Source organism: Lepidochelys olivacea (genome assembly GCF_965140295.1).
Source record: "Lepidochelys olivacea isolate rLepOli2 genome assembly, chromosome: 2".
NCBI classification, from domain to species: domain Eukaryota; kingdom Metazoa; phylum Chordata; order Testudines; family Cheloniidae; genus Lepidochelys; species Lepidochelys olivacea.
In genome coordinates this window covers 225,810,608-225,821,226 of record NC_140412.1, presented here as the reverse complement: position 1 = coordinate 225,821,226, position 10,619 = coordinate 225,810,608, and the positions used below count along the sequence as shown (strand labels likewise).

The 10,619-nt window shown below is 41.3% G+C and overlaps 1 protein-coding gene across 5 annotated transcripts; it reads right to left on the bottom strand.

Annotated features, from left to right (window-relative positions):
* Window positions 1–1,673: 1,673 nt before the first annotated feature.
* Window positions 1,674–10,273, bottom strand: MTERF1 (mitochondrial transcription termination factor 1). 5 transcript variants are annotated; one of them, XM_084618572.1, is made up of 3 exons: window positions 9,843–10,217; window positions 9,185–9,326; window positions 1,674–3,712 (listed from the first exon to the last, which is right to left on the bottom strand). In XM_084618572.1, exon 3 carries the CDS (start codon window positions 3,656–3,658, stop codon window positions 2,513–2,515), a length of 1,146 nt encoding a protein of 381 aa, XP_084474698.1. In that variant the 5' UTR covers window positions 3,659–3,712; window positions 9,185–9,326; window positions 9,843–10,217; the 3' UTR covers window positions 1,674–2,512. The 5 variants fall into 5 exon arrangements, with proteins under 5 accessions (XP_084474698.1, XP_084474696.1, XP_084474697.1 ...); XM_084618570.1 differs by lacking the exons at window positions 9,185–9,326; window positions 9,843–10,217 and adding an exon at window positions 10,225–10,273; XM_084618571.1 differs by having other exon boundaries at window positions 9,181–10,217.
* Between the last annotated feature and the right edge of the window lie 346 nt (window positions 10,274–10,619).

The window sequence follows — 10,619 nt, the reverse complement described above, 5'->3', positions numbered from 1 at the left end:
CATCCTTCTCTGACCAACTACAGCTGTCATCACCAGTGAGCTCCTGAAGGTTTTTTCCTGTGTGGGGATCCCCAAGGAGATGTTAAGGGATCAGGAAACCAACTTCACCTCACAATTAGCAAAAGAGCTTTTTAGCCTGCTATGGGTCAAGTCTTTGAAAATGTCTGTATACCACCCTCAAACCAACAGATTGGTGGAATGGTTCAACGAGACATTAAAGAACATGCTGACGAAGTTTGTAGTCACTGATCTCCCAACACTGGGACCACCTGCTCCTACCTCTCCTGTTCACCATCCATGAGGTGCCCCAAGCATCCACAGGCTTCTCCTGTTCAAGCTATTGTATGGGAGACAGTCACTGGCTGTGTTCCCTCCAAGTGATTCAAATGCCACGCACTTGATTAGCAGAGCCACACACATCTGGCAGAGTGTGTTCAGGTGTGTTTCCCCCCCCACCCCCCCCCGCAGCTGCTCCCGGGACCCTCCTGCTGACTGTGCAGAGCGGAGGTAGAGGGGGTGCTGTCAGGGTGTCCCCTTCCCCAGCCCCTGTACCCCATCTCCACAGAACAGGGGAGAGGGCTCAGGACTTGAGCAGGAGAGAGCTGCTGTGGTCTGAATGAGCTTTCTGGGTGAGTGAGCGAGTGAGTACCTTAAAGAAACAGCACATGGTCTCTCAGAGACTTCCCCAGCAGCCAGCTCACACAATCTCTCTCTCTCTCTCTCTCTCACACACACACACACACACACACACACACACACACAGAGAGAGAGTCTCTCCGCATCCCCAGGTACCCCATCTCCACAGATCGGGACAGCTTTCAGTGAATGCCTTAAAGAGACAGTGTACAGCATCTCTCAGAAACTTCCCCAGCAGCCAGCACACACACTGTCTCTGTGTCACACGCACACAGTATTTCCCACTCCCCTCCCAGCACATACTTGTGTTGTTGTTACTTCTTGGTACTTCCTGCAATGCATATATATTCTTTGTAATTTTATTCTTTAAAAGTGTGTTATTTTAGTTTTTTGACTGGTCTATGCATTTCATAATTTTTATTTCTCTCTTACACGTAAATTTAAATCTTTGAGTAGCGAGTTCTAAAATGCCTAACCTGTCCTGGCTGTTCAGAACTCTGGGTTGTCACCTTCTTGCCATTCTGACATCCACTCCCATGCATGCCATTCTCCTGACATTACTCTGCATCAGCACGCTATCTTCAGACAGAAATGCCTAGAAGACGCAAGTCTGAGCGTCTCTCTGCTGCAAATCTACTCAGTAAGTAATGCTTCTCTTGTAAACATTTAAATGTATACTCAGATAAAATGTACATTTCCCAGGATCCTGAGAATTCAAGATCAAATTTAAGTCCCAAAACCTGCAAACACAAGCAGGTACCTACCAAAGTTTTGCTTAGACTTCAGACTTAGGATCCAAGTTCTTTGACTTCACTCTCCTCCTGCAAAGGAGGGAGTGAAAAAATAGACACTTATACCTAATTAAAGCAAGAAGACTAGATGCGTGATCAAAGGGTAAGAAACATAAAAACATACATATGTAAATATACAGAAATCCTTAGATCATGTAATTAGGTGGGGAAAATGTGTCATTATACACTTGAAATAAACAGAATTACCTGTTCTTAAAATCAAAAGCAGTTTGTATTATGCTTCAAGGAATAATGTCATGTTAGTTTTCTGCATTTAGGAGCTACCTCCTTAAAGTATCTATGATTTGCAAATACCAAGTACATTTGTCCTCATCTGAGAGACTTCTGTAGCATTTAATGAATCATCTGTCACCAGCTGTGGACAATACTTTGATGTCACATCCCTTTACCAACTGCCCTTCTAAGTGTGCCTGTTAGATTTAAGCCAACTCTTCATATTATTAGATTTTATAGGCTTACGGGGACATGCTTCTATCATAAAGACTACATCTATGCCAACCCTTATCAACAGACCTTTCAATGCATTTCTCAAGGACACAGGCTCCTAGATCTTACTTATCTGTGATAAGATGAAACAATGTAAAGAAATAATAGAATACCCCAGTCCAACAACTGGCTCCCGCAAGGGCTTCAATGGGGCTCCAAATGGATGCAATGGTTTGCCTGTGCTAAGCCAGTTCCAGAATCAAGGGTATGAATGATCCCTTGCTTTTGTATGGAAGAAAGGGCAAATAGTATACCTGACTTATCTTCTCTGTACTATTCATTATTCTGCATATCTCTAATATCTCCTCCAACTGGAGTCCTCTCTAAACAGTCCCACCCTTTTCAATATCTGTGATCCACTACCTTCACAGTAAGACACTAAACGGGTCTCCTGGTCACCCCATACCACCCCGCTAGTGATAGCTGAGAATTTACTTATCCTAAATAAGCAGTACTAAGTAACCACAAATGATTTTGAAATAAGTTTCAAAATAACAAAACAGGACCCTTTTTCAAGTTTTTTAATTTCAAAATCTGACCCTGTGTTCTCACAGAATGGATGCTGTCCTCTTGGTTAATCACCATGCACTATGTAATTTTTCCAATTTAGCTTCAAATCTCTTTTTACTTAAAGTAAGGATGCCAATTCCATAGGTTTTGAAGTCATAACTAGTTTTTTCCAGTTCCTTGACTCTGCTTTTTACAGTACTGATACTTAAATCCAGAACGCGAGAAGTTTCAGCTATTTGTTTAATGTGAATCTTTGCTTGCAAGAGGCAATCTATTTTATCACTGAGGGTCTTGGCTGAAAGAAAGAGCACTCGTGGATATTTAATGAAAAATCTATCCACCTCTCTTTCAGTGCACCCAAGAGATAACAACTTCTCTTTAGCATTTGTAAAGTTTTTTTTTATATATTCATTAGATAAGTCCAAAATGTCAGCTCCAGTGCCATGTAGCAGAGCTAGTAATTCCTCATTCCTCAGATGGAAAGATGACTGCAGGAACTCAATGTTTGCACTCACTTGCTTGCTGCTCCGCAGGAGGATGAAAACATTTTTAGAAATTATGTGCTTCACAAAACCATTTGGGTTTTCACCACCTAAAGATAAACAGATTTCATGCAGGAGGTCAGTCATCTGCTTATTCAGCTCCACTCTGTTAGAAAAAGTCCGTGGTGCTCTGGTCAACATATTGCTAAGGTGTTTAGAGGTTAGCCCAAGAGAACAGAAAAATGTAATATTTTTCTCCATATTCATGTTATTACTGGAACGAAAGAAGGACTCAGGGGAACGTCCCAGAATATTTACAATTTCCAAATCAGTCATCAAAATACTTCTCCAAAGTTCCCAACGTTTTTCAAGAGACTCATGGGAACGCGTTATGGCCCGTGGATAACGTGAGATGATGCTAGCAATGATTTCATTAGTAGCCCCTTTGCTTTGCAGAAACTTTTTGAGGCCCTCTTCATTTGTGATCAGCTTCTTCAGAACTCCAGGTTGTCGCCTTCTTGCCATTTTGACATCCACTCCCATGCATGCCAGATTGTTTACTAGAATGCCATTCTCCTGGCATGAATCTGCATCAGCACTCTCTATCTTCAGACAGAAGTGCCTAGAAGACACAGGTCTGAGTGCAATCTCTGCAGAAAATCTAATCAGCCAGAAACAATTCATATTGTGAAGAAGTGAGTTTTTCATGCACATCAGTCCCCTGGCTGCCATAGGGATCAGCTGCTGCAATTATCTTTGTAGTATTGTATGTCCACTGTTTATCATCTGAGGGGAAGAAAACAAACAGTCATTATGCACAGCTACTGGACACTAAATGAAGAATGTGGGTGGATTTGTTTAAATAGTTAGAGCTTAAAAAAAATAAAAACAAAATCTGCCCAAGTAGGAATATCTAATTATTTAGTTAAAAGATATGGCTTAAAAAACCCCTATAAATTAGCAAATTCAATAAATTGTTTAAAATTCATTCATTTAAAATTCTGGATGGAGGTGAACAGAAGTGTACAGGATTACTACCATGAAACCAGAATAAAATATTCAGTTACATTAAAGGATTAAGATTCAGGCTTCCATCTCTTAAGAGGCATGGTACAGACAGCCCAGGTGGGAAGCTAGGGTAACTTTAAACCACCTTTGCACGCTCCCGATTCTGGACTGCTCTGGTGGCTGAAGGGTCCCCCTCCCCCGTCATATTTCAGGAAGCCCTGGAGGTCTGTCTGCATTATGGCAGACTCCCTGGGCAGTAGTGCTGCCCAGAATTTCCCACATGCCTCACTCCAAACACTCCTCTCCCAGCCGCAGCCATTTCCCCAGCACAACCCCTACACACGGGCTTGAGAAGGGTCCTAGGAGGACAGCCTACAGCTCTCTCCCCCAGCTCCTGTTCCAAAGGAACTCTCCCCAGCTAGACCTGGGGTTTTTAGGCCCCTTTATACTATTGTACTCTGGTCCCTTTATTCAGTATAGAAAGATTGGTGCAGGAGTGAGAATCTCACCCAAAGTGAGGACTCAGCAGGAAAAGTTTGCATAACACTGACATCTCACCACATTCAACTCTGTCCCCTTTCATAGTTGCCAATATTTGAAACTGTTTCTCAAGGAATAGTTCTCCACAAAGAGTTGGGAAGTTGGAAATCACAAATCCCCCAAGAGCTGAAGTTTGTTGTGTATTCTGGTCAATTTCATGTTGAGTTCTAGGTTAGTTGGTTGTATTTTTTTCCTTTCATCCTTGCTTCTTCTATTTCCCCACCCTCTAAGCTGTTTCTTCCATGTAACACACTACACCACTATCCTGATCCAGAAAGCTCCTCATCTGGTTCAGCATATTACAGCCAAGAAGATATCATGCATTGCAAGGACTGACTTTGATCCTGACACTTGGGTAACCAATCAAAACAATCAATCAATTGTAACCAATCAATTGTCTGTACACAGTCTAAGTACAGTAACAAGTTTTAATGTCATCTGATCAAAAATGGAACTTAAAAAAGATGAACAAGTTTTTTGTGTCCTCCTCATGGCTTGAAGATGGAGTTTTAGATTTAGGACTTACAATATGAGTCTCAGCAAAATATATGTCATTTCTTGGAACCTTTTCAGAAATCTGGTCATTTAAAATCCCCAGCTGTTAGGTCTTCCAATACAGTCAAACTAAGCCAAGCAACTCAGAAAATTATGTCAGGCTCTTAGTGCCACAAATTCACGTTGGAAATCCTCAACAAGTGACACAAACACCCCACTGAAGTGAATTAAACCTTTGTCCTATCCATCAGAACTGGGAGTTTTAAATGTTGATATAAGAACAATATGAAAACTCATTACTGCGCACGCTCACCAGGTAGTTTCAAAAGTTAAAAATCTCAGGTGCTACAAAACGTTTTTCAAAATAGCAAAATGGACTCCGACCCCATTAGGGATTCATTCCTGGCAAATTTCCAGTTTTAAAAATCAAACCATTTTTACATTAAAAAAAACTTAAACTGTTGGCATGTGCCAGACCCTTATTTTGTAATAAATAAGGGTGAGCGGCACTTGTAGCTTCTATGGGTTTATTTACAATAAGGGAGGGTGGGGGAGTTAGGAGCTCCCCAGGCACTTCTGGCTGCCAAGACGGAACCCTGGTGGGCTCCCTCTCAGGTGTTATTGCAAGGGTCAGGGCTCCTGAGATAGGAAGGAACAAGCATTTCAAATGCTGAAAAGAAAAATTCTTCAGCAGCCGTGGTGCAATGGGGAACATCATCAGAGGCCCCTACAGTAGGGAAAGGATCAAGCACTCCTACCGACAACGTCCTGCATCAACAATGGGAGAAGGGAAGGACAGACACCATCATGCCACCCAGAGATAGTAAGGAGGAGTAAAACAACCTTCAGAGTAGCAGCCGTGTTAGTCTGTATTCGCAAAAAGATAAAGTGAGCTGTAGCTCACGAAAGTTTATGCTCAAATAAATTGGTTAGTCTTTAAGGTGCCACTAGTACTCCTTTTCTTTTTGCGAATACAGACTAACACGGCTGTTACTCTGAAGGTTGTTTTACTCCTCCTTACTCCCTTGTCCCAACGCCAACACATAGGACAGGCTACAATATGGCTTATAATAATCAATTTTATAAGAAACCCACAGTAATACCCAGTAAGTCTGCAGTAATAACAGAATACAGCTTTAAGAACCTGACCCAGAGTCTGTTGAACTCAAATGGAGTTTTTCCATTGACTTTAATGGGCCGGACATCAGGCCCTACATTTCTACCAACATGTGGAACATAGGTGCCACTTTGAATCCGGGACGCTATAAAATGGTTTCTTGGTCATTTGGACAATAGTACAACAGCCAAACCCCAGAGTTCCTTAGCTAAATACCGATGATAATCTTTCTGTTCTGTCCAGAACTTTTCCATTAAAAATTCATTAGAGGCTCTGGCACTTCTATATTGCAATTTATTCTAGGCACTGAATTCAGATCAGATTCAGGAACATAACTACTGATTACATTTCTTGTTTGACAAAGAAAAGTTATTTTGGAAGGAGAGTGATAAGGATGCCCTCTTATGGAATAACTTTATTAGCCATAGTTTCCACACAGCCCAGCAATAAAGGGGTGCAATCAAGTAAAAGTTTCAGACTAACAGATATAGTTCTAATTGTTTCAGCAATTGTACTATAAGGAAAAATAAATATCCTGTTCTAGCCTGTACTTTTCAACCAAGCGGCAATCCTCCAGCCCCCAGAACATATAGCACATAGTGTTTCCCAAGCAGTGAACTATCAAAAAATCATTTTCAGAGAAAAAGAATTTGCCATGACAAATCAGACCACATGTGTATCAAAATCCAATATGCTGGCCACAGAAAATATCTGACACTTAAGAGGAAGGCAACCTCAATTTATCCTCATCCACATCCACAAGCACCTGGCTAATTATGGGAGGGAATACCTTCCTCATCCATGCTCTGATCAGCTGATGCAATGTAACAAGATTTGACAATCCATATCTTGGACTAAGTGCAATCATTTTTACTGCTTATGAAGTTATCTTACCCCTTTTCAAAGTCCAATTATAATATTTGACTCAATGACATATTGTACTAAGGATTCCACTAGCCTCTAGACAAACTAACTTCCTGTTGGACAAAGTACATTCCTGTCTGGGCCCTCAGCAGGGTTCAAACCCTGTATCTAAAGGGCTAAGAGAGTAAGACTCTATTTCTTGAGAAAAACTCCAATAGCTGGAAACTGTAGTGGACTCCTAATCTTCCTCTACCACCCATTAGCAGAAGACTAAAAGATTCATAATCCCTTAGTGTGGGTTATGAAAGCAAGTATCTGTCCCATTAAATTGAGTTCCAAAACCTCAATGCTTTTAGTTAAAATAAAAGCAGTCCTTAATCATTTTATCCCTATTGGGATTCAGGTCAGCTAATCCCAAGAGTTCAATGGGACATACCAGCTAACTAGTCTTATTACATAATTTCATTGCAGACTGCTTTTCTTCTTGTTACATTTCATAATCTGTTCACTACTAGCAATAATCTGATAAATGCTGCAGTAACACTTGATGAAAGGGAATTGCATGAATAACCGATCAAACAGTCTCAGACTCACCAGGGCATCCTGGAGCCTTCTTCAACAGATCAGTATATAGATGAAAACCAATAGCAAGAAAAAACAGTCAAGAAAGATGAAAACTATCTTAAGAAGTGGAATATTTTCTCACTGGTAGGGTGTGTAACTCCTGTTCTCCCCACCCAGGAGTAACACATATGCCTGAAGAGCAGAATAAACACCCTAAAAATGACACCAACCAGATCCCTATTATTTAAAATTGTGGAAGCTTCTTCACTGGAGGTTTTCAAAAGGAGGCAGGATAGCCACCTGTCTTGGATGGTCTAGACCAGTGGTGGGCAACCTGCAGCCCGCAGGCGGCCCGTCAGGATAATCCGCTGGCAGGCTGCAAGACAGTTTGTTTACATTGACCATCCGCAGGCATGGCCGCCTGCAACTCCCAGTGGCTGCAGTTCGCCTTTCCCGCATACAACCACATTTGCTCCAATCCCTCAGACAGAGACAAACACCTACAGGATCTCTATCAAGCATTCTTAAAACTACAATACTCACCTGGGGAAGTGAAGAAACAGATTGACAGAGCCAGAAGGGTACCCAGAAGTCACCTACTACAGGACAGGCCCAACGAAGAAAGTAACAGAACGCCACTAGCCATCACCTACAGCCCCCAACTAAAATCTCTCCCGAGCATCATCAAGGATCTACAGCCTATCTTGGAGGATGATTGCTCACGCTCACAGACCCTGGGAGACAGGCCAGTCCTTGCTTACAGATAGCTACCCAACCTGAAGCAAATACTCACCAGCAACTACACACCACACAACAGAAACACTAATCCAGGAACCAATCTCTGCAACAAGCCCCGTTGCCAAATCTGTCTGCACATTTATTCAAGGGACACCATCATAGGACCTAACCACATCAGCCACACCATCAGCAGCTCATTCACTTGCACGTCTACTAATGTGATATATGCCATAATGTTCCAGCAATGCCCTTCTGCCATGAACATTGGCCAACCAGACAGTCTCTACACAAAAGAATAAATGGACACAAATCAGACATCAAGAATTGTAACATTCAAAAACCAGTAGAAGAGCACTTCAATCTCCCTGGACACTCAATAACAGACTTAAATGTAACCATTCTTCAACAAAAAAACCTTCAAAAACAGACTTCAATGAGAAACAGCAGAACTGGAACTAATTTGCAAACTTGACACCATCAAATTAGGCCTGAATAAAGACTGTGAGTGCCTGGGTCACTGCAAAAAGTAATTTTCCCTCTGTTGATACTCACCCCTTCTTGTCAAGTGTTGGGAATGAGCCACATCCACCCTGATTGAATTGGCCTCGTTAGCACTGACACCCCCCCACCCCTTGGAAAGGCAACTCCCATCTTTTCATGTGCTGTATATTTATACCGGCCTACTGTATTTTTCATTCCATGCATCTGATGAAGTGGGTTATAGCCCACGAAAGCTCATGCCCAAATAAATTTGTTAGTCTCTAAGGTGCCACAAGGACTCCTCATTGTTTTTGCTGATACAGACTAACACGGCTACTCCTCTGAAACCTAAAATTTAATAGTAATTAAGACAAGGTTTATTTTACAAGGGATGCTCAATCACAATATCACTTTATAATTTAGTAAAATGTTATTAGTAATAACTTACTAGCCTTTAAAAGTTATAGTCCAGTCAGACTCAGATGTGCCAGTTAGCACCAGGGATCCATTGTGCTGTGTGTATGTGCGTGTGTGACAAAGAGGCAGTCCCCATCCTGAAGAATTTCCAATCTAAGGTCCTGAACCAGCAAACAGCTGCTAACAAATGCTCTTTTTATAGATTATGCCTTTTACAAATATTTTCTGTCCCTAAAAATATCCATTGTCTGCTCTGACTCATATAACAGGAGAAAAAGAACCTTCCTCCAAAATAGCAAGGGACATACTATTGCACAGCTCATTTCTATTTCTATTCTATTTCTATTATTCTAAGCAATAATCACCCCAGATCTTCCTTACCTAAGCATCCACTGGGGGTTGCCAAATTTGGTTGGAGGAATTCCTGGAGATTTGATCACATGACATAATCTTTAATTCCTGGAGACTCCAGAACAATCCTAGAGGGTTGGCAAACCTAATTTGGGGATTCTTATTTCACATTGCTAAGACATGAGACCTTTGCCAATACACACAAAAAATAGTCAAATTTCAAGCAAAAATTCAGACTAATGAATACAGTTGAATATCTTTAGAAACCACATTATAAGACAAAATAAATATACTGCTCTAAACCCTCTTGGTTGCATTTTACACAGCAGAATCAGTCCTTACGTTGCACGCAGATAATCCCACCACTTTACTCGGATCCGAAGACCACTTTGACTTCCCTTTAGTATTGCTAACTCTTCCTATTGGGCAAAGCAAATCCTTTTCCTGTTAAATCAAGCCCCAAAACCTTGCCGCTTTCATAAGAGTAATTTTCAAGCATTTAATCGGCACATACTAGCTAACCCCTTTTAATTAAATTATTTCACTGCAGCTTCCTTCCTTAAATTTCTTGTTTCACTTTGCAATTTGAATTCTACTAGAAGTGACGTGAAAAGTGCTATAGCCGAGAAGTATGTGATTTGTGTTTTCCATCCAGTAAGATTGAAAGTAAAATGACTCTTCCCTGAGTAACCAGTGTAATAAGACTGTAAAACGTGTAATTTACCACCACATTGCGGTCCGGGAGTCTTCCTCATCATAGGTTAAAGTTGAAAGCTAACAAGGAGAAAACAGTCAAAGCTAGTAAAGAAGAAAACTTGATATTAAAAAGGATTTGGTTTTCGTTTTAGTGCTGCCACCTACCAGATTTCTGTTTTCACTCATTTTAGTAAAAGTGAACTGCTGGACCAGGAGATGGCAGTATAAAATAACATAGCCATGCAATTTGTGCTGCGGTATTTTGTGCTATATTTAAGATTTGGAGGGGGAGGGGGTCCACACTGTTTTTGTAGCCTATGTAGGAAAGAAGGGTGGGCTACTAACAACCTTCACAAAGATGACAGGTGTCTGAAGCCTCTCCAGGAGGATATGGAATATGGAGCAGAGACATTGCCACTGGCC

Bases quoted from the DNA above. Each gene is read 5' to 3' on its own strand.
- MTERF1 (XM_084618570.1), bottom strand. From the start codon at position 3,658: ATGGCAGCCAGGGGACTGATGTGCATGAAAAACTCACTTCTTCACAAT.